Source organism: Rhizophagus irregularis, chromosome 11 (genome assembly GCF_026210795.1).
Source record: "Rhizophagus irregularis chromosome 11, complete sequence".
Classification (NCBI taxonomy): Eukaryota; Fungi; Glomeromycota; class Glomeromycetes; order Glomerales; family Glomeraceae; genus Rhizophagus; species Rhizophagus irregularis.
The window spans coordinates 979,115-1,002,399 of record NC_089439.1 but is presented as its reverse complement, the minus strand read 5'-3'; the positions used below and the strand labels follow the sequence as shown (position 1 = coordinate 1,002,399).

The following is a 23,285-nucleotide window of genomic DNA, read 5'->3' as shown; positions in this document are numbered from 1 at the left end:
AATAAAATAAACAAAAAAAAAACATTTTTTTTTCTTTCTTACTTACTGATATTCCACGTCTAGAAAGACTCAAAAACCGCCTAAAAAAGAAAAAATAAATAAAGTTTTTTTCTTTCTTAGACTTACAATTGTTTCATTTCCTCATCTCAGAAAATATTAAACGCACTTGAGCGATCATTCTCAGCCGTTTCTTCTATTTAACAATAAGAAAAAAATCATAATATTAATAAAAAAAAACCTGAAAATAAAATAAACCTATAAATTGAAAATATTTTTTTGTTTTCTTACCGGTATTCTACATTTAGAAAGACTCAAAAATTGCCTAAAAAAAAAGAAAATAAACGAACAGTTAGTAATGTTCGTTAATATATAAAAAATTGAAAAAAAATTTTTATATTACTTGCCGGTATTTCACATTCAAAAAGACTCAAAAAACCACCTAAAAAAGAAGAAAAATGAACAGTTAATAATGTTCATTAAATAAAAAATTAATTTACTAGAATTAATTTTTACTTACCGGTATACGTCTACAGTAGCTTAAAAAAACTGCCTAAAAAAAGGAAGAAAATAAACAATTAGTAATGTTCATTACTATAAAAAAAATTGAAATTTTTTCTTTATTTACCAGTTTTACTATGTCTAGAGATTTGAAGAACTGCCTAAAAAAAGAAGAGAAACGAACAGTTAGAAATGTTTGTTAGTATAAAAAAAAAATTGAAAAAAAAGTTGTTTTACTTACCGGTCCCATGTTATGAGAAACCCAAAACCACCTAAAAAAAAGAGAACAAAATGTTTATTAGTTAACATTTCGCCTAAAGTTTTGTTGAAATTTTTACTCATACATAATCCGTATATCCACATACATGGACTCACAGGTCGAAAAGTAAAAAATCAGGCATCAATCAGGCACCAATCGGTCACCAATCAGGTACCTGATTGGTGACCGATTGGTGCCTGATTGGCATTTTCGCCAAATACGTCACCAATCAGGCAGTTTGCTAACTTTTGATCCAGTGATCAGAAAAGAATGAAATATAGCTCATTGGAATCGTCTCAGCAAGACGAATCTAATGGTAGTAAAATCGCATTTCTAGGATTAATAGTTAATAAAAAATTAAATAAAATATAAATGATACATTTTTATTTTTATATTTTACTTAATTTCTCATCAAGTATTAATCCTAGAAATGAGATTTTACTACCATTAGATTCGTCATGTTGAGACGATTCCAATGAGCTATATTTCATTCTTTTCTGATCACTGGATCAAAAGTTAGCAAACTGCCTGATTGGTGACGTATTTGGCGAAAATGCCAATCAGGCACCAATCGGTCACCAATCAGGCACCAATCAGCTACCTGATTGGTGACCGATTGGTGCCTGATTTTTCACTTTTCGACCTGTGTGAGAAAAAGAAGGGATGTGAAATGGAAAGAGAGGCAGGGAGACAATGAAAGGGAAGAATGAAAGTTTATTTGAAAAAAAAATCAAATCATGATTATATCATGTGTATCACGTGGTACATAATTTTTATATCATTTTTTAGTTTGATGTACTGCTACGTGATTTTAATAAAATGATTCTAAAAATTCCTTAAAGAATTTTTTATTGGAAATCCCTAAGGATCTAATAATTTATAGAAACCTTAAAGAACTTTATAATTCATTGAAAGATTTTTAAGGAATCTGCGAATTATCAGATCCTTAAGGATTCTAGAAAAATCTGAGGAATCCTTATGGATCCATGTGCCGAAAAATTTACTGATGTTATTTAATACAATTTTATTTTGAAGATTTAGAACATATATTTATTTAACAGAAAGCAATTTTCTTTGTTAAACCTCGGAATTATATGAACCTCCTAATTGATAGATTCAACTGGAATAATGTTATATTCTTCAGTATAGTATAATTGGGAGTAACCATAGACTATAGGCTCTATTGGATGAATGTCAAACCAACGAACAAGAGCAAGTTCGTATGGCTCTTTATATGATCCTCGAAAGAATTTTAAAAATAGCAATACCTTGAAAAGAAATAATTTGTAAAGAACTACGAAGTAAAATCGTACTTACGAATTTTTAAAGTTCACTTACTTTTCTGTACCAAGCACCTTCGTCTTGTCCTTGATCCTCTGCATGAGTTACTGCGACATTGCTAAACCATTCTTTTCCTTGGAATTCACCTGTTAATCTTAGAATTTTTCCACTTTCTAGATGAACTGAATCATAAATTTTGATAAAAAAATCATTTTCTGAATCTTGCGAGGATGTGTCTAAAAAAGTATCCAATGCTGTAATTATTTGTGCCAATCCTTCAATATAATTTGGATGTGACGGATTTTCAGATTTTTTTAAAGATTTTATTTTTTCATCAATGGAGTCTAGATTTAATTCCCAAAGAATTTTTCCAAACCCTTCGGTTTTACGACAAATAACTTTCATGCCGCTGGTAGTTGGAATTAATTCTTTACGCTTTACCTGCAAAAATATTAATAATTTAGTATTTATGGTTGGAGAAAAGTTAAAAAAATCTTATAAAACTTTTACTAACAGCGTTCACCAGTTGTTGCATCACGTGTTTTCTATTTGTTGCTCGATATGGAATTTTAATATATAATTTATGGAGCGTTTCATAAGTCGCCGTTGATAGGCCATTCAGTGCACCATATTTGACAATGGCAGGTACTGAAATAATTAAATTAAATTAAAATTTGTATAAATTAATAGCCATCTTCAAATTATATTACCTGCATGATAACGCCAACTATGCAGCTTTAAAAAACTGCAATCCATAGTAGATAATGGGGAGAATATCCTTTTAAATTCTATGCACCAATCAATGATTGCTTCCTATTTTAGTTAGTAGTTAGATCATCTATTAACTTTTAAAGAAAGTTAATTTTTTTAAATTTTTTCTTCTTACTTCTAAGATATTCAGTTCATTTTCGGTATATGATTCTTGTCTGCTTATAGTATACATTTTATTAAACTTTGTGTAAAGTTCACAAAGTTCTTTACAAGTTACAGTCAACTCCCTCTATAGTCACTCCCGTTATAGTCACATTTTACTATATAGTCACATCAGTTGAATGTTCAAAACACTTTATTATTAAAATCTATCCTATATAGTCACAATCTATCTATAGTCACTATCACACCTATCCTCAAAAATCTTATATTAAAAAAAACTGTTTATAATCACAGTTATATAAAGAATATATTAAATAACTTGGCATCTAATAATCGTATAAAGTCGAATGGTGGTAGTTTTATCCTTTTCCGATCACTGGCTGACGAGTTATTCAACAAAATGTTAAACATCGGCATTATAATATTTCTTGATTTATGTTTACTGCGCCATTTAACATTTTGCTAGATTTCTCAGTACCTAGTGATTGTAAAAAGACGATTTATAGCTTGTTGGAATCGCCTCATCGAGACGAATCGAATGGTGGTAAGCTCATCTCTCTGTGTCTCTCTGTGATCAATATTGACGGAGTTATTACTTAAAAACCATTTAATATTTTTTAATTTCGGAAATTGATCTAGTGATTGGATTTCGATGTATCTTATACCATTAGATTCGTCTCATCAAGACGAATCGAATGGTAGCAAGATCGTCTTTCTAGGATCAATATTAACAGAGTTATTACACAAAAACAATTAATATTTTTTTAATTTCGGAAATTAATCTAGTTATTGGATTTCGACGTATTTTATACCATTAGAACCGTCTCATCAAGACGAATCGAATGGCGGTAAGATCATCTCTCTACGATTAATATTGGCGAAGTTACAATACAATAAAGTTTTAAGTATAATTCTGACTAAAATTATGTTAATTTTTGTCTGGAATTATGATATACAAATATAAGAAATTTTTTTATATAGTCACATCTCTTTATAATCACCAAATATGGACTGTCCCAAATGTGTGACTATAAAGAGAGTTGACTGTATTTCATTTTCTTCGCTGAAAATTTCATCCAAAGCAAAAATCGCTATCTTCATAATATGACGATAGTCTGATGCTGTCATTACTTTTAGTTGACCTACTTTACTTAACAATTTAAGGCCTGGAAAACGTGGAATTTGTCAAAGACGTTCGTCGAAAATCTTCTGTAATTCCAACCCTCCGACCTTTTTTAAGATTTCCTGCGTAAACTCTAGTTGATATTTAAAAAGTCCAAGGTCGATATGATGCATACGGTCAGGAACGCACGCTTCGTATATATTCAGATTTCTGTAAAAAAATTTATATATGTAAAAAAATTTTTACAACGTCGTCATTACTTATAAAATTTAGTGATATTTACGGAAATTCCCAGAAGGCATTTTTGACATAATGTACAGAATACTCCTTTCCTTGTCCAGCGCTAACCATTTCCTTCATATTTTCATGAGTTCTGAAAAGTATATCTTCTCGTGTAAGTTTTATATCGTTTAAGTTATTTTGCAGAACCATACAAGTATGGCATGGCATTTTACATCGCGCTCCTTTATATGTAGCGGTCACATCATCTGCTTCGAGCATATTTGCGAGAAAAAAAGAAATTCGTGCAGCAAATGTTTTCGCTTGTCCATTAATCCCAAAACATAATGTATCAGGTTTCTCCAGTAAAGGCCAAAGCATAATATTAAAGCATTTGTGAAATATTTCACGCTGCAAACTTCGAAAGACTTCGGTAGTTTTAATGCCTGAATCTTGAACTTTAGGCAAAAAACCTAAAAGTATTTTAAATTCTGGTAGGTTTTGAACCCAATTTGGAACATTTTCAAGCGTTAAAAATACTGGATGGCCTGATGTCTTGCCCAGTCCATCGAAAGTGGTCCCATTCAAATATAAGATGATAGACAATAGGTGATTTAATGGCAGAAGAGTCTTCTCCGTTTCCAGCTATCAGTCGCCTTCATATAGCTCACCAAACACTCTTGTTTCGCTTCCATCATCCTAAGAATATAAACAACCAAAAATATGAGTGATGATCTTCAGTTTCTTTTTAGTTATTCATAATTATTAAATTTACCCTTTTTTTTTTTAGAATTTCCTTATAGACAAAATTATTAGCTACTTCTGGTTGTTGCAGAAGAGCTTGAATAGCGCAAAATATGGGACGATAGTAGAGTGTAATGTCAATACCACTGTAGGTTGAAACAACTTTTTCTTTGAAGTCTAATGAAGGTGAAGTTATTTGATTGAGATGGTCTTTGCCATTTTTGGTTGATTTCGGTAATGAAGATTCTTCCAGATTGCTATATTTATTAAAGAATTTAATTATTTGATCTCCAATTTTGTTAGATATATTACCCTCTACAATTAATCTCATGAAATCTCTGTATGCATCGTTTGGCCACTTTGCTACGTGTTCTGGTAGATTTTTTCCTTCAATAGCATCTAAAGCATCATCTAACGATGCTTCTTGAAGATCTTCAGGATCTAGATCAATATTGTCGAGATTTACTGGTATTTCTGTTCCCAACTCCTCAAAATTTTCTTCAAAAATTTCTTCAGCTCTCTCTTCTATATTTTCTGATTTTGATCTTTTTCGCAGATTATAACGTGGTTCAGATTCTAAATTGTTTGCATCTTGAGTTGGAATTTCGTTGATTATTATATCCTCCATCTCACCAATATTATCATCTTGGTATGTGGATTTTTCATGCGAAGTAAATGTATCTGGCATTGTAATGGGTGTGTTCCATAACTGAACATCATGTTCTGGCATAACCGCTGTTCTTGATGGTTGTCACGAGAATCTTTAAACGTGTTCACTTGGTTCACTTGGTCGAGAAGTTGTTGTTCTTTCATGGTGTTTGGCATTAGCGTGCTGTCTCAAACTGCTGGGAGTTGAAAAATATCTCTTGCAAATTTGACATTTATATCTGACCATTTTTCTTTAGAAATTAATGCGAGTTTAGAAATTAACACAGGAAAATTTTTTGATTAGTTTCACGCGAGAAATATTTATGAAGATTTACTTTTGGTATATTTTTTTTTTTACTGATTATCAAGCGAATATAAATTTTACTGATAATTGATTATTTTTGTTTACTGAAAAATAATTAATTTATTTACTAATTAGTAATTAATTTTTTTCATTTACTGATATTTTTAATTCAGGAGTAACTGATTTTTTTACCAATTCATTAACAATTAATTTATTTAATTTACTGATCCTTAAATATATTTATTTTAATTCAGGAGTAACTGATTTTTTAAAAAAATTCTGGCAAAACTTTTAACCTTACACAATTTTTCAATTATTTATAATGTAAGAATTTTTTCATTTTTTTTCGGTTGGCTGAATCATCGCATATTTTTACATTTATATGAATCTTAACGATTTTTTTTTCAATTTTTCGAATTAATTGTTGTTTGAATTTTTCTCTGCAATATTTTTCCTATACAAATTATACGAATTTAGAATTTAAGTGATTATGGCGTCTAAAAGGTCAAAAAATGCAAAAAACTCAAAAAAAAGAAAGCAAGCATTTGATATTCCTGAAGGACAAAGAAGAAAACAAGCACTTGACGTTCCTGAAGGACAGAATGAAAGCCAACAAAATATATTTGCACAAATGTTATCAGGTAGTTAGTCGTCAAGATGCTGATATTTTGCAATTTAACATTATAATTAACTTTTGCTGAACGCCAACAGTAGAATCTTCAGAAATTCCTAAAGATCAGCGTACAGATCGTGAAAAATCACCTACTGGTCCTTTCGTACTCGTTACTCCATTTGATGTAGATCGTGAAAGATCTTTAGTTAAATCTGTTTATTTTACTCCAGCAAATCGTGAGAAATCCTCAACAAATCGCGAGAATTCTTTAGTCAGGACTGCACATACTGAAACTTCCATTTCAACTACATTGACGCCATCTGTAACTCCTATGAGTTATGAAAGAACTTCGAGAATGCCAACTCCCATACTTAGTCCAATGCAAATTGACCTTGATAAAGAAATTGATTATTATAACGTCGATGACGATGATAACGAAGAACAAAATGATAACCGCGATAAAAGTGATACCTGTGAGCCTTTACCAAAACCACATAATGTAGAGGGTGAACGTTACCTAACTGTGAAAGAGTTTAATTATGCCATGAATACATTAGATGGAAAGGTAAACGCCATCTACAAACTTTGTCAATATATTGGAGATCAGCAATAAAAAAGTATTCAAGATACGCAAATTGTTGCAAAAAGTAATGTATTAAGCGATGATTTCTGGAATGTAAGTTAATTAAAAATTATCAACTTGATTTTAATCTAAAGATACTTATAATAACTAAATATCTTCACAGCGCGTTTATAAAAATGTAGCTAAAGAATTTATTCCAACGTCTTTATATCTTTCGGATATAGAGTACCGAAAGGCTTTAGAAACATATTTATCTAAACATGCAGAACATTACATTAAAAATATTGGGCAAAATGCGTGGATTTCTTTATTTTCAGATAAGTTGTTGGCAGAGGTATGTGAAATATTAATAATCGTTAAAAAAGGTATTTTTTTATATTTATTTAACTTTTTTTTTAGATAAAAACTAAATGCAGAAGCAGGAGAAATGATTTTGCCGCAAGTATCAGGAGTGCCATGTTTTCCGTCTTTGGAGAACAGCGATTGGAACGCATAGATAACAATTCTTCTTCTATGAAGATCGCTGAATGGAAACAGAATCAAAAAACGCGTAATGCGTTTTATGAACTTTTCAAAAATCACGATATTCTAACAAAAATTGGCCATTTGGTTTTCAAACAGTATAGGGATAAAGAACTTCATTTTACGCATTGTGCGTATATTTTATCAATATGTGACATCTTGTTAAATCCCAATAACTATAGTATTAAGTGTAATAACAAGTCTGTTACGAAAAGAGTCGAATTTTTTCTAGTAAATAATTTTTGCAAATTTTTGCAGTTCTTTTAATCTTTTAATATTTTACAGATATTAATCTATAATTAATTAACAGCAAGCGTTTAGAAATAAAATGCAAATAACTCTTCAAATAATGGAGGAATTAGCTGAAAAAGAAGTGAAAGAAGTTAGTCAAAAAACCGATCAATACGAGTCAGCAGTCGCAGAAGAGAGCAGCGATTCGGTTGAAAATGAAAATTATGATGATTTTGTAAGTTAAAGTTATTATTTATGTTCGATTATACACTTAATTGAATTATTTTACTAAGCTAAATCATCATTTTTTTTTAGATTAATAATCTAGATTCGCAATTTCCTCAGGATTAATTGTATTTCTTTGAAATACTTTAATTTTTTTATATCATTTTTTTTATATTCTTTAATCGTATTTCTTTGAAATACTAATTTTTTTATAATTCGTAATTTTATATTTTTTAATTTTTTTTTTATATCATTTTTTTTATATTTTTTAATCATATTTCTTTGAAATACTTTAATTTTTTTATATCATTTTTTTTATATTCTTTAATTGTATTTCTTTGAAATACTTTAATTTTTTTATATCATTTTTTTTATATTCTTTAATTGTATTTCTTTGAAATACTTTAATTTTTTTTATAATTCGTAATTTTATATTCTTTAATTGTATTTCTTTGAAATACTTTAATTTTTTTTATAATTCGTAATTTTATATTCTTTAATTGTATTTCTTTGAAATACTTTAATTTTTTTTATAATTCGTATTTTTACGTGAAATTTTATGTTGCTTTTTTTTGGTAGAAATAAAGAATTGATTATGATTAATTAATATAAATGGACTATAAATTATCATATATTAATTGTATTTTATATTTCGATTTATTTCAAAGGTTTTTTATTTAAAAATCCACGCAGAACATTGCTATTTATAAAATCTGCGCAGTTTTTTATTAGAATTTTCCTCTAATGTTTTGCGCCAGGGTATAAGATCTGCGCAGATATAATTTCTGAAAATCTGCGCAGATCTGCTTTCCAAAAAATTTCCTGATGGTAATGAAATACCTTACTTACATATAAGTTTTAGCTTCTTTACTTTTTTGTAATCTTGCAATTTCATTATTATGTTGAGTAAGATCTTTATTCATATCTACTTTAGTATGGGTTGAGTTTTTTATTGAATCCTTTAAAAACATGCAATGCTTTACACCAGTGCATGTTTTATAGTATTTTTTTACATTACAATTCAAATAAGGACTCCAAATTGGTTTTTCACCTCCACCCATTGGTTTTCCGGTCATGTATTATATCTATTATTATTTAAAATATTAAATATATTCCTTTAAAAAAATTTCTAATTTTTTTTTTTTTTAAATAGTAACGCGTTTATTAATTATTTGAATTTATATATAAATTACATAATTAAAATTAAACACCTAGAGCTTGAAAAATTCAAACCCTATAACTAAGTATTTATCGAACTATGACTAAATCTATCATAAAAATTTATAATAAAAATTTCACACTATATCTAAATATTGCTAAACTATATCTAAACTAGAGCGTTCGTTAATTTGATTGTTGTATTCCAAGATTTAGTTATATTAATACCTTCTGTGATTAATCCTTTCATTTTGTCTAACGTTACTAAGCTAATCTGTTTATTTATATTTGTATTTTTTTCTGTTTTAACTAAATTTTCTTTTGTTTTTTGTTTTTTAATTTTCTCTGGTATTGTATCCGTGTCAGTATCGTCTTCTAATATATTATCTTTCACATCTCTTTTCCTTCTAAGATCTATTTTTTTAATTTGTTCTCGTTTTTCTAATCTTTTAATTTCTTCACATCGTGGAATCCATATTCGTTTCTTAATCTCGTCGTACGTGAACATCCAAAGCTTTTTGATTAAATCTCTATCTTTTTTCTCTTTAGATAAATCATTGAATTTATTATTATAAATCCCTCTTAGTAATTCCCATTTTCTGTTTTTCCTCAACAAAATATTTGAAGGACTTTCTATTATATTAATAAATTCGCAATTGTAATTTCTTAAGATTTCTAGTTCTTCGCTTTGGTTAGAGTTAGCTAAAACCTTTTCGAAATTATATGGTGATTCTCATATGATTTCGTCAATTGATATATCATTATCTTCACATATCCATATGTGTTCCCAGTCTTCTGTGAAGATTTCCCCACATCTTTTACATTTGTCTGTGTCAATTTTGTTCGTGTTTCTTTTGAATAAGATGTTGTATGTGGGCAGTTCTTTAAGTAAATTTTTGATTCTGTATGAGCGTTCAATTGTATCTTTATCACCACATTGTCTTTGCGAAAATTTAACTCTGTTACTAATAAATTCAAGACTTGTGATCCAGTCGAATTCGTTTCTATAATTGTACATAAATAGATCTTCTAACCTTTCGCTGTTTAAGATTTCATTTTTCCAAATTGCTAGCGTCACTGCTTTTCTCCAAGCTCGGAATCCTCCTGTTATTAATTTGTTATTTCAGATTAAATTATATTCATTCGTAATTAAACCTTTGTCTATCAATTCAAAATTGTATTTTATCGTATCTACTATCTTATTGTTTTTTAACATTTCCTGCATCTCTTTTCTTTTTTCTTTTATGATTTTCTGTATATTCTCTTTACCTTCAATTAATTCGATGTTATTTGTTTCTAAAAAATTTTCTAAAAATAAAAGCTCTAAATAGTAATCACTATCTATTTTTTTCCTGTTGCTAAAATTGTTAATAAATTCAATTATTAGTCTATTGACTTTCTCGTTTATTCCTAAAATTAATTCACTATTCTCACTAATTATCATAATTCCTATAATTATACATCTAAGAATAATTTTGAATTCGTTTTCATCATTGCATTCATAACTCGCTAGTAATATCAATTCCTCGCTCTCTTTTTCTTCGTAATTCAGTTCAAATATTTTCCATATTACATTATATCGATAAACTCTTTTGCCTTTATTGTTAATTTCCCATTTCTTTTTATTTGTATCAATTAATAAACAAAATCTTCGTTTTGTTATCAAAATCAAATTATCTTCTTCTTCGAAAATACTATTTTTGATTATATCCAAAAAATTTTTTTCGTTCGTTTTAATTATTTTGTCGATAATTTCTATTTTATTATTAAACGACTCATCTTTTTTATCTTCTTTTGTATATGTTCGTAACCATTCATTCTTTTTTATGATGTTATTTAGAGTTTCGTACGGTTTAATATAATCTTCTTCTTTTCTTCTATCTAAATTTCTACAAATTTCATTTTCTATGTATATTAAACATTCTTTACTACCCTTTTTTTTACTAATGTTTCTATAACATCCTTGACATTTCTTCAGTTGAGGCGAATTGTTTAGATCATAACTATCTCCGACTAGTTCTAAATGTATTCCTATTTTTTTATATTTTTTACTCTGCGATTTTTTTTTGTTAATACTAAATATCGGGTATTCCTCATAGTCGTTCCAAGTTACGATACTATTTTTATCCGATTTTTCATCTTCATCGAAATAGTTTATATGAATATTTTCTTTTTGTGCTTGACCTATAAATTCGTTTCTTATTTTCCTTACTTGTCTACTTTCATCTGCTATTAGTTTTAATTCTAATTTTTTAAACCATTTTGGCATTTTACCTTTCGTGTTCTTTCCTCTTTCTTTACATAAATGCTTCCATTTTAGTAAAGTGATACCGTCCACTTCTAGGATGTCCTCTAAAAACATTATATTTTTTGTTTTTCTTGATTGAATACTTGTTATAAAATCCTTACGCTCCATTAATTCAATTAGATCAGTCTTTCCTCCTTTGATTCTATGGCTTTCTCTAAAATCTTTTATTTCATGATTACATAATTTAATTTTTTCGTTATTTAACGCCTTTAGAGCTGATATGATCCAATTATTTTTCCTGTAATTTATTATTTCTAATTCTCCAGGACATCTCGAAGTCCATATGTTTTTCTGTTCTTGGATCATTTTGATTTTAAATAAGATTTGTAATTTATAATTTCCATTCGCCTGATAAAGCAAATTCTTACATATCATTTCCATCTGTAGGTCGTAAATATGTTTTATACCTAGGATGTCTTTATCATAAATTATAAAATTCGGAGTTGATCTTGCTAGGCCAGCTCTTTTTTTAATTATCATATTTATTCTTGTCATCAATTTCTCACATTCCCATTTCTTTAGGACTATGGCTGCCAGCTGATACTCTATTCTTGGTACAATAACTATATTCCATACCGCGATGATTTGTTTTTCGTTTAATCTTTTCCAATTAAATATATTGCAGGTGTTATTTATTATTGATGTTATTTTCTTTTTATATATTTCTCTTTTATTGTCGTATCTAAAAAATATTTCTAGGTAACGATTACCTTCTTCGCTGTTTGTTTTTGTGATTAGTTCTCCTTCAATTGAAAGGTCTTCTTTGTCGTTATTTATTTTTATAAGTTCGTATTTCGATACATTTGCTTTTATGTCATTTATATTGAAGAATTGATGACATATCTCGATCATTTTTTCTAATTGTTTCTTATTTTTGCTAATAAGCGTTGTATCGTCCATGAATGCTGTAACATTAATCGATATTTCAATTATTTCTTTATCTTTTATTTTGTTTTTGTCAATTATTTTTTCCTCGTATAAGTTATAACCTGTCTCCTCTTTCATTTCGTTTAATCTACTTAGAAGCGGGTCGTAAAAAATTCTTCACAGTAACGGCGACCATACTTCGCCTTGGTCGATACCGTCTTCTACATGATATTCATCTGTAAGTTCGTTATTTACTAAAACCCTATTATATCTATTTAAATTGACGTCCATGACTATGTTAATAAAATTGGATGGCAGTTTAATTCTTTCTAGGCTTCTTTTTAGCATTGTCGTGCTTACTGAATCGTAAGCTTTAGAGATATCTATCATTAGTATCCATGCTTCTTTTTTATAACTATTAGCGTCTTCTATTATTGCTTGGATAATTTTTATTGGTTCTAAAGTGCTTTCGTTTTTTAATGCTGCGAAATTCGTATTTGTCAAAATCTGTTCTTTTGTTAAAATTTCGCCTAGTCTATTTACCAATATTTTAAACCAAATTTTTCTTGCCGTTTCTAAAAGTATTATGGGTCTCGTCAAATTTAAATCTTGATTCCAATTAGAACGTGAAGTTTTATTAATTGGGTATATGAATCCTTTCTTCCACTCATCCGTTACGTTCTCTTTAGCCATGCTATCATTAAAGATATTTAGTAATAGATTCCTCGTTAGGTTTCCGCTTTTCTTCCAAAAATCGTAAGTTATACCACTTGATCCTGGTGCTTTATTTGTTTTGAGGTTTTGTAGTACTCTTTCTAATTCTTCCATCTTTATCGGTATCATCAGATTTTTATAAATATCTTCCTTTATATCTTCATTCGGTGTATAGATTTCTCTCCATTCCAAATCATATTCTAGTTCATCTAGGTCTATTTCTCGTTTCTTTGTCTAATCCTTATTGTGTTTTAACACTTTTTCCTTAATCTTTTCTTTGTCTTTTTCTATCGTGATTTTCCCATTCTCTTTTATTACTAATCCTGTCATATTGATTTTCTCTCTCTTTTTTTCTAAGATTCTATTTAACATTTTTCCTATATCTTCCTCTAGATACGTTTCACGTTTTTTTATGTTTATTTCTATATTCAAATTATTAACTTCCTCGTAAAGGCTTCTCATAATTTCTGCTCTTTTTGTTCTTCTTTCATTTAACTCTTTGCGGTTTCTATGTTTTCTTAGTTTGTCGATTGTGATTCCGTATTCAATATTTTTTTCAAGTCTGTTGTGTATGCTGATTAATTTTCCTAATTTAACCGCATTGTGTTTACCTGTGTCCGTTGTTCCCCATTGCTCTATTATTAATTTTTCTTCAAATTCTTTGAAATTATGTTTGTATTGAAAGGCTTTTCTATCTTGCCATAATTTTTTTATAACTTTATCTATTAACTTGCTGATTCCGTGTTCTATCGTGTCAATTTTTTCTAAATTTTCATATTCTGTGATTAATTCCTCTAATCTTTCTTCGTTTGTTTTCGTTAAACTTTCGTCTCTTTTTTTTATCGAATCTTCTTTTCTTTTTTTGATTTTGATTAGTTGTCTATTCTTTTCTTCATCGTATATTTCTACTATCGTTTTCCAAATCGTTTCTCTATTTAAATGTTGTGTCGTATTCTGATCTAGCGTTTCTAATCTTGTTTCTAGTACTTCTTCTGCTATTGTTTTCCAATCTTCTTGTTCTAACTTTATATGTCTTATTTCCTTTTTTATTTTTTTCATAAATCCGGATTTGTTTATTCCTAATTTTTCTTTAAGTTCTATTTTGACTGTTAGTGCTTTGTGATCTGTATCGAAATCTTCTATTTCTAGTATCTCATGACTTATAATACTTTCTTGAAGGCCTTCGCTTGCGAAAATAAAGTCTATCCTGGATGAATTATCTCCACTCTTCCATGTGTCTAGTTTATCTTCCGCTGCTGTTAAACTTTCATGAATGTCTTGTAAGCCATGGTTCTTGATTATGTTCGTTAACGGTTTTAATTTTTTCTTGTTTTTTGCTGATTCATTGAAATCTCCCAAAATTATCGTTTCATATTCTAAATTTATTGCTTCGTTCATCCATTTTGCCAAATGTTTTTCTATATTATTTGTAGTTGGTTTGTCGTTGTTTGGATTGTATATTCCTATGATTCTTATGTTTTTCTGTTTTCCTTTGAATAATAAGTCGAATTTGATCACGTGACCGTCAATTGTTTCTATCTTGTATCTTCTATCATTGATGTCTCTTCTTATCATTATTATTATTCCGTTCTTATTGTTTTCATTGTTGTAGCTACTGTTAATACATTCGTATTTATCCTATCCTTTGTATATATATTTACCTTTTGCTTCTTTAAGTTTAGTTTCATTAATTATTACTATATCCCATTTTTCTTTTGATAAAAATTTTCGTATATCACCTTGTTTTTTTGTATCGTTCATCCCCCTTACATTTATGCAACCTATTTTTAGTTTGTTGTTTTTATTTTCTTTTTTCTTATTGTTTTCTTGTTGTTTTTGTTTTTTGTAAATTTTTTCTTTTTTTGTTTTGTTTGTTATTATATTTTCCTCTTCGTTCTTTTCTGAGTTTTCTTCGCCTACGCCTCCTTCTTCTTTATTCTCTTCTTCTGTTATTGTGTTTTGGTATAATGGCCAATCAATAGCGTCTAGCCATTCGACGCCTATCATTGGATCTATTTCCTTCATTCCAATCTCTGATGTATCCATTGTAGTTATTATTTCCATTCTCGTTGTATCTATCGGTGTTGTGATCGTTGTTATTGTAGTCGTTGTTTCCATTGTATCTTTGTTGTTGGTGATAAAAACTTTGTCGGTTTCCTCTAGTCTCATCTCTACCATTTTCTCTGTTATAGTTGTCGTTAAATCTACTTCTTGGGTGTGTATGTTTTCCTCTTTTGATGTAGGCATTGTATCTGTTGTCGTTGTGTTCGTTAAAAGGTTGTTGTTGCATGTTGTATCTGAATTTTCCTTCGTTGTCGTATCTGCCTTTTCTATGTCTATACGCTTCATTCCAATTATCGTTCCTGTTTCTTCTGTTTTCATGTGTTCTATTTCTATTGTTGAAATAACATTCGTCTGTGATGTGGTTGTTCTTTTTACATATATCGCATCTGGATCTTTTGGCCTTTCTTCCATCGTGCATTTCTTGTTGAAATCGTTTGCCAAGTTCGTTATCATTTCTTCTTTCATTACGAAAATTATTCTGTCTTCTCGGCGCAGTCTGAAAAAACCAAGTAAAATTCTTACCGTCAATTTTGATTTTTCTGCTAATTGTTTGTTTTCTGTCTTCTTCGTTGTTGAAATATATCTTCATGTTGTACGTTCCTTTCGTCCTGTTGTTGGTCTTGAACCAATATCTTAAACTGGTAGTCTTAAGTATTTTTGAAAATGTTGTTTCGTCAATTTCGTTGGGTATATTGAGTATATCCGCCACGATTCTTTCTCGTTGTTTGATTATGTGATATTTGTAATTCATTGGTTCGATTTTTATCATTTTATTTTTGACTAGGACTCCCCAGGTATTAAATAGTTCGTCCTCTGTACATTTAATGTCCATTTCTAGTTTCATGCTTATCCATTTTTCATTTCCTGTTTGTTGTGTTACGTTTTTGAGTTTACCTAATTTGTTTTCTATTGCTTGAATAACTTCGTTGATGTCTGTTGTTTTTCCGTCTATTCCGGTTGCTGATATGGTGATTGTTTTGTTCAATTTGTTTAGCCATTCTAAATCTCTGAATTTTCCTATCGTTCCCATTATTCTTCCATCGTTTATAAAATCGTTTTTCGCTGCTTCTGTAAAAAAGCCTAAGTATGTGTATTTGTTTCCATGATGAGTAGTTCTTCCAAGTGTGTTCACGTGATATTCTAGAATTTTATTGGTATTGAGGTATTCTATTATCGATTGGTCAGTTTGTCCGTCCCTTATTTGGACTGTGAAAAGTCCCGCGAAATATTTCAGATCTTTTTCTGATTTTGGTTGGTGCACGGACGCTTTGCTTTTATTGGGATTATCTCCCATGTTGTGATCGGCGGTGATAGCCATTGTTAATGATTGGTCTCTTGATTTTGTAAAATTTCTATTTTTGTTCTCAACCTGCATTCTCGAAGTATTATTGGTGTTTTCGTTTGTCTGGTGTGATGCTTTGTTGTAAACGTGGTATATTTGGTTCATTTTCCCTTCATCCCATGATTCTTCACTGGGTGTGTTGCTTTCTAGTTCCCACGTATGTTGAAATTTATCGTTGTCTTCGTCGCTGTCCTCGTCGAGGTTATTCATAGTTTTCTTTCTACATTCATTCATAATTTTCTCTTTTTCCTGTTTTTCGATTCTTGTCCTGTCTTCCTTATCTACAGTTCCCAGTTCGGTTTGTATTTGGTACGCTTTTATCGATGTATTTTTGAAATAGTATTCTTCTTTGATGTTCCACTGTTCTTCTTTAAGTCAGGCCCATTCGTTCATTTCTAAAGTTTTTTGTTGTATCATATCGTTTATTGCTGTCTTGTAATCTTCTATGTATTCGTTGAATTCTTTTGTTCTTTGGTTGTTGAAATGTCTAAGGCATATTGTGATTATTCCTCTAATAAAGCAGCCTAATATTTCGTCTTCTGGGCCCAAAAATTGTGCTATTTCTTTGTCGTTGTCAGTTATTTCCATTCCTGCGTTTTGTATTATTGCTCTACGCTCTTCTTTGCTTTTTTTTGCGTATCCTTCCAGGGTTACGAAGTCTTCTCTTGACGGTGTTATACCCATGTTTCTAATAAATTTTATTTTACTGCGGATTATTATGGAAATCAATTTATGCAGGAGAGAGTTTTTTCTGCATATTTTTGAAAAAAATTTCTAATTTATTTCAAAATCAGAATAATAACTGAAATACACAGAATATTTTACATATAGGTTTGAATTAGAGCGTACAAATTAAATCTTTTGGTACTTATATTTTTAAATGCTGGTTCATAAGAACCCCAATTCTCTATGTTATAACAAATTGCGATATCTTCCAAAGATGTAGGTGGATATTCCATTGGAAAGATTGTATGTCGAATCTCATTTACTCTTAAGCATTCAGTTAATAAATAAATTTCATCATTTTGATTAAAATCAATAGTTTTATCCTAATAAATAAATAAATAAATAAATAATCTTTAAATATCTTAAAATCACTATATTTGTACCTTTATTTGGGTTTCAATAACTTCTAAATTATTATCATGAGTCAAGTCAATTATATTATCTCCATTATCTTTAATCAAATCATAGACATCGTCAAATTGCATTTTGGAATAAGGATAGAAATAAAGATAATATTATCAGTTTATAAACAGTAAATAAGCCAATATATTAACAAATCAAAATGGAAAATTTAAAATGAAATTGATTTAAAGAGAAAAATTTTATTGATGGTAGCTTTTTATATTTATTTAGAGTAACACACATCAGCACATTAGTACTGTAATGTTAGTGGTCAAATTTTGGATGATTTAAATTCAATTATGATGAAGTAAACTCTGTGCCAATCATAAGTTAATTAAAATACTATATTTTGTTACTATACTATAGAGTTTTGTAGTACTGCATAAAATTAGCATAATTATATAGTATTAACCAGTAAATTATACTCTGCATCCTCTGTGGACTCAATTGTGAAAATATATACTCATTAACAAGTGAAATAACTAAGCCAAAAATGATTAACAAGCAAAATAAACTGAAAATGATTATCCTTTACCAAATGAGAAAAAAATTATGTTAATAGCTAGTTAAGAGTAATTTCTCAATTTTTTTTTATAAGATATGTTAAATATAATAAAAATTTTGCAAATAAAGTAAAAGTTATAGTTTGGCTAGAAAAACCCGGTAAGTGAAGCGAGCCAAACATCATAATAAATCACATGAATATTTAATACACAATCACATGATCTTCCAGTAATTTTTCCACCAGTTAAAATTTAGAAATTCTCTTTAAATCTTAAAAACTATTTATCATAATTATGATACTGTATGGTAGTATAAATCAACTTAATTAAAAAAAAGTCAGAATTATTACAGTTCTAATTACACTATGACTATAGCTCCCTGCCATGTTTAATGTTAACTTGTTGTAATATATATAAAATTATGCAATCCAGTATAATTTATTGGTAACGATGATCGTATTATTTTGTAGTGTATAAATTAGTTGGTACGTTGAAAAGCTTTAGCCTGTTCCACTAAAATAACCAGTACAAAATTATAAACTATAAGTAAAGATGTGTCCACAATACCCTAATTGCGGATTAATTGCGATTTGCGATATTGCGGAACATTGCAGATTTTGAAGAATAATTGTTCACAAATCTGCAATCGCAAATAATCCGCAAATCCGCAAATAATCTCAAAAATTATGATTGACTGTAGATCATCTTCACATGATCATTTTTTTTGTAAAATATTCCCACCGAAGCGAAAAAAAAATTTTCTCGCCAGAATACGGGAATATTATTTTCAAAATCCAATTAAAATAATAATAATATATCAGATTATTCAGCCATAATCAATACATTATTTTAACAATTATATATATCATTGTATCAAAACTCATTCTATCAAATGTATCACAATATACAATTACATATCAAAACAATCGTGTTATCAAATGTTATTATTTGATCAATTAAATAAATATCAGTTTTTTTTACAGTTTTTAGTACCCCAATTGCTTTCTTCTCTCTTCATTTTAAAAATAAAAAATAAAGTATCAGCTTTTAAAATATTGAATAAATATATTAGAAATGTCAAAAACACTCTGTTCAGTTCTCAATTCAAAAATTCGTGGGAAAAAAGTTTATTTACCCGATGACGATGAAAGCTTAATTTCAATAGCACTTTCTCTTGTTTGGACAAACACTGGTAAAAAAATGGTCTATCCTACACATATTCTACACATATTTTACATATATCGGGTACTCAAAATGTAGAAAATCATACACAAATAATACACATATCATACACATATCGGGTACTTATATATATAGTATACCTATTAGGTACCTGATATATGTATGATATATATATTAGTACCTGATATGTGTATGATATGTGTATTATTTGTGTATGATTTTCTACATTTTAAGTACCCAATATGTGTAAGATATGTGTAGGATAAATCATTTTTTTACCAGTGAAAGACGGATAAAAAAATTGATTTGTGTACTTTTGAGCAAGATAGAGTAAGAATGTCATATAAAAAAAATGAAGGTCATATTACTCATATATATTTTGATCTGGAGGAATCGTTGTCAAATTTTACATTTATTGATAAGGTATATGATAATTTTGTCCCCTTCCCCTTTATTTTGTTTCTGTCCATTTTTCAGTTTTGGACAACTTTGTCCACTTTCACAGGTCAAAAAGTGAAAAATCAGGCACCAATCGGTCACCAATTAGGTAGCTGATTGGTGACCGATTGGTGCCTGATTGGCATTTTCGCCAAATACCGTCACCAATCAGGCAGTTTGCTAACTTTTGATCCAGTAATCAGAAAAGGATGAAATATAGCTCATTGGAATAGTCTCAGCAAGACGAATCCAATGGTAGTAAAATCACATTTCTAGGATTAATACTTGATGAGAAATTAAGTAAAATATAAAAATAAAAATGTATCATTTATATTTTATTTAATTTTTTATTAACTATTAATCCTAGAGATGCGATTTTACTACCATTAGATTCGTCTTGTTGAGACGATTCCAATGAGTTATATTTCATTCTTTTCTGATCACTGGATCAAAAGTTAGCAAACTGCCTAATTGGTGACGGTATTTGGCGAAAATGCCAATCAGGCACCAATCGGTCACCAATCAGGTATCTGATTGGTGACCGATTGGTGCCTGATTGATGCCTGATTTTTCACTTTTCGACCTGTGTTTTTTTTGTCTCTGGATAACTTTGTCCACTTTTTTTTTTCGGCTGTCCTTTTTTTTTCGTCTCTGAACAATTTTGTCCATTTTTACTTCACTTTATTTTTTCATCTGGACAACTTTGTCCACTTTTTTTTCACTTTTTTTTTTCGTCTGGACAACTTTGTCCACTTTTTTTTCACTTTTTTTTTCCGTTTCCGGACAATTTTGTCCACCTTTTTTTTTCATTTTTATTTTTATTTTTGTTTTTTCAGGATAATCTGGCTGAACTTTAGCATTACAAGTCTCTATATGAATTATATAAAAGTAAATACGAATTAGTTTTGAATCATAATGTTAGCTTAGAGGTAAAGTATAAAAATGATATTAATTTTTAATTTATAAAATTTATATCTTACCTTTTCTTTGTTAATTTCTAATAATAGAACAAATTGCAAAAGTACTCTACTCCAGTAATGGCGAAAAATACGCGTTCAAGTGACACAGCTGGTACAGCTGATACTGATTCTAATGTTGATAAATCCTTAAAACAACTGTTAAATTATTCAACACCCGAACATTTCCCCTTTGAATCTTCAACATCAACTCCTCGCTCATCATTATATCACAAGTCTAATAACTCGGAACTTGCCCGCGTTATAAACTGTGATTTGGCAATAAATAATCTCACAACTTTGATACAGCAGAAAATATTTGGGCAAATTTAAATCTGCGATGTATTGAAAAATTTGGTAACCAAAATCACATAAAAAATAATATTACTATTTCAGATATAACGTGGGCCAGCATGACATTGCCAGCTTATCGCAGCTGGAATGCGATGAAAGATTATTTTGATTATATTGATAACTAGATGACAAAAATTAATAATTTCTGTAAGTCATATTTGTCAATCATAGAATTATTCTTGATTACAAAACTTTATAATAATTTACATCTTAATTTTATAGGTAATAATGATTCTCAGACTGCTGATATTTCAAATTCAGACTCTATAATAAGAGAATCAAGCTACCATAAAAGTACTGAATTGAATTTACCTCTACAAGCGCCACAAGTAACTAATGAAAGTGCCAAATTGAATTCACTTTCGCAATCGCTACCAGTAGCTAATGAAAGTGCCAAATCGAATTCCCTTCACAAGCGTCACCTGTAACTAATAAAAGTGATGAATTGAACGTGCCTCCGGTAGCTAATGAAAATAATGAATTGAATTCACCTCCACAAGCATTACTGATAGCTAATAAAAGTGCCGATAATGAAAGTACCAAATTGAATTCATCTATACAAGCTCCGCCGGTAGCAGTACCGGAAAAAGTATCAGTAGAAGCACCGTCAACAAAGGCACCAGTAAGATCACCCACATTGAAATTAGCAGAAAAAGTACCCAGTGCAGAAGTGTTTGTAGTAGTAGAAACACAAACTTCAAAAATGAAAACGCCGGTGGAATCACAAGCATTAGTTTCAGAAGTGTCAGAAGAATCTCAAGAACTAGCATCTACATCAACATCATTAGTAAAAAAACGTAAACTTAACTGTGTTGAAATTTTCTCAGATAAGGATGTTGATGAAAGTGACCATGATGATAAAACTATTATGAAAGAAAAGTTGAATTCTGCCCACACAGGTCGAACAGATGTCATTGTCGCAAAATTTGCCTGGAATTTTTCTGGCAAATTGAGAATTATCCCGGTAAATTGGGGTAAATTGTGTTACAATTTTGGGATAATGGAGGTCTTACAATTTGGCAAATTTTGTCAAAATGGCGGAATTCCTACAGAATTCCTAATTTAAATGTTGAGAAATTTTTCAGTAAATTATCATCAAATTGTGGGAAATTTTAGGCAAATCTTTAGTAATGATATGCAAACGAAGTGCAAATTGTGGTGAATTTAGTTAAATTTTTAGTAATTTTATGCAAACGTAATGTAAATTGTGGTGAATTTTAGGCAAATTTTTAGTAATTTTATGCAAACGTAATGCAAATTGTGGTGAATTTAGTTAATGCTATGCAAACGAAGTGCAAATTGTGGTGAATTTTAGGCAAATTTTTAGTAATTTTATGCAAACGTAATGTAAATTGTGGTGAATTTTAGGCAAATTTTTAGTAATTTTATGCAAACGTAATGCAAATTGTGGTGAATTTAGTTAAATTTTTAGTAATGTTATGTAAACGTAATGCAAATTGTGGTGAATTTTGCTAAATTTTTAGTAATGTTATGTAAACGAAGTGCAAATTGTGGTGAATTTAGTCAAATTTTTAGTAATGTTATGTAAACGTAATGCAAATTGTGGTGAATTTTGTTAAATTTGTAGTAATTTTATGTAAACGAAGTGCAAATTGTGGTGAATTTTGTTAAATTTGTAGTAATTTTATGTAAACGAAGTGCAAATTGTGGTGAATTTTGTTAAATTTTTAGTAATGTTATGTAAACGAAGTGCAAATTGTGGTGAATTTAGTCAAATTTTTAGTAATGTTATGTAAACGTAATGCAAATTGTGGTGAATTTTGTTAAATTTGTAGTAATTTTATGTAAACGAAGTGCAAATTGTGGTGAATTTTGTTAAATTTGTAGTAATTTTATGTAAACGAAGTGCAAATTGTGGTGAATTTAGTTAAATTTTTAGTAATGTTATGTAAACGTAATGCAAATTGTGGTGAATTTAGTTAAATTTCTAGTAATTTTATGCAAACGTAATGCAAATTGTGGTGAATTTAGTTAAATTTTTAGTAATGTTATGTAAACGTAATGCAAATTGTGGTGAATTTTGTTAAATTTGTAGTAATTTTATGTAAACGAAATGCAAATTGTGCTGAATTTTGTTAAATTTGTAGTAATGACGCCAAATTTACCAAATTTGAAATAAAAATTGTC

At 29.1% G+C, this 23,285-nt stretch overlaps 9 protein-coding genes across 9 annotated transcripts; 3 read left to right on the top strand and 6 right to left on the bottom strand.

Annotated features, from left to right (window-relative positions):
• Window positions 1-1,860: 1,860 nt before the first annotated feature.
• OCT59_002770 (uncharacterized protein) lies at window positions 1,861-2,981 on the bottom strand (the record flags this gene model as incomplete). Its single annotated transcript, XM_066145156.1, has 5 exons — window positions 1,861-2,025; window positions 2,096-2,479; window positions 2,553-2,686; window positions 2,749-2,851; window positions 2,925-2,981. 5 exons carry the CDS (start codon window positions 2,979-2,981, stop codon window positions 1,861-1,863), a joined length of 843 nt encoding a protein of 280 aa, XP_065995903.1.
• Window positions 2,982-6,439: 3,458 nt separating this feature from the next.
• Window positions 6,440-8,249, top strand: OCT59_002769 (uncharacterized protein; the record flags this gene model as incomplete). Its single annotated transcript, XM_025330765.1, has 6 exons — window positions 6,440-6,590; window positions 6,661-7,127; window positions 7,309-7,479; window positions 7,545-7,898; window positions 7,978-8,133; window positions 8,214-8,249. The coding sequence occupies 6 exons, from the start codon at window positions 6,440-6,442 to the stop codon at window positions 8,247-8,249; spliced, it is 1,335 nt and encodes a 444-aa protein (XP_025169301.1).
• A 719-nt stretch (window positions 8,250-8,968) lies between these two features.
• On the bottom strand, window positions 8,969-9,199 carry OCT59_002768 (uncharacterized protein; the record flags this gene model as incomplete). The annotated part of the gene is made up of 1 exon (XM_066145154.1): window positions 8,969-9,199. One exon carries the CDS (start codon window positions 9,197-9,199, stop codon window positions 8,969-8,971), a length of 231 nt encoding a protein of 76 aa, XP_065995902.1.
• Window positions 9,200-9,371: 172 nt separating this feature from the next.
• OCT59_002767 (uncharacterized protein) lies at window positions 9,372-10,506 on the bottom strand (the record flags this gene model as incomplete). Its single annotated transcript, XM_066145153.1, has 2 exons — window positions 9,372-9,391; window positions 10,437-10,506. 2 exons carry the CDS (start codon window positions 10,504-10,506, stop codon window positions 9,372-9,374), a joined length of 90 nt encoding a protein of 29 aa, XP_065995901.1.
• Window positions 10,507-15,145: 4,639 nt separating this feature from the next.
• On the bottom strand, window positions 15,146-16,810 carry OCT59_002766 (uncharacterized protein; the record flags this gene model as incomplete). Its single annotated transcript, XM_066145152.1, has 1 exon — window positions 15,146-16,810. The coding sequence occupies one exon, from the start codon at window positions 16,808-16,810 to the stop codon at window positions 15,146-15,148; it is 1,665 nt and encodes a 554-aa protein (XP_065995900.1).
• A 141-nt stretch (window positions 16,811-16,951) lies between these two features.
• On the bottom strand, window positions 16,952-17,260 carry OCT59_002765 (uncharacterized protein; the record flags this gene model as incomplete). Its single annotated transcript, XM_066145151.1, has 1 exon — window positions 16,952-17,260. The coding sequence occupies one exon, from the start codon at window positions 17,258-17,260 to the stop codon at window positions 16,952-16,954; it is 309 nt and encodes a 102-aa protein (XP_065995899.1).
• Window positions 17,261-17,397: 137 nt separating this feature from the next.
• On the bottom strand, window positions 17,398-17,787 carry OCT59_002764 (uncharacterized protein; the record flags this gene model as incomplete). The annotated part of the gene is made up of 2 exons (XM_025327834.2): window positions 17,398-17,625; window positions 17,686-17,787. The coding sequence occupies 2 exons, from the start codon at window positions 17,785-17,787 to the stop codon at window positions 17,398-17,400; spliced, it is 330 nt and encodes a 109-aa protein (XP_025169304.2).
• A 3,077-nt stretch (window positions 17,788-20,864) lies between these two features.
• Window positions 20,865-21,116, top strand: OCT59_002763 (uncharacterized protein; the record flags this gene model as incomplete). The annotated part of the gene is made up of 1 exon (XM_066145150.1): window positions 20,865-21,116. The coding sequence occupies one exon, from the start codon at window positions 20,865-20,867 to the stop codon at window positions 21,114-21,116; it is 252 nt and encodes an 83-aa protein (XP_065995898.1).
• A 146-nt stretch (window positions 21,117-21,262) lies between these two features.
• OCT59_002762 (uncharacterized protein) lies at window positions 21,263-22,225 on the top strand (the record flags this gene model as incomplete). The annotated part of the gene is made up of 4 exons (XM_066145149.1): window positions 21,263-21,284; window positions 21,360-21,466; window positions 21,529-22,101; window positions 22,223-22,225. The coding sequence occupies 4 exons, from the start codon at window positions 21,263-21,265 to the stop codon at window positions 22,223-22,225; spliced, it is 705 nt and encodes a 234-aa protein (XP_065995897.1).
• Window positions 22,226-23,285: the final 1,060 nt, after the last annotated feature.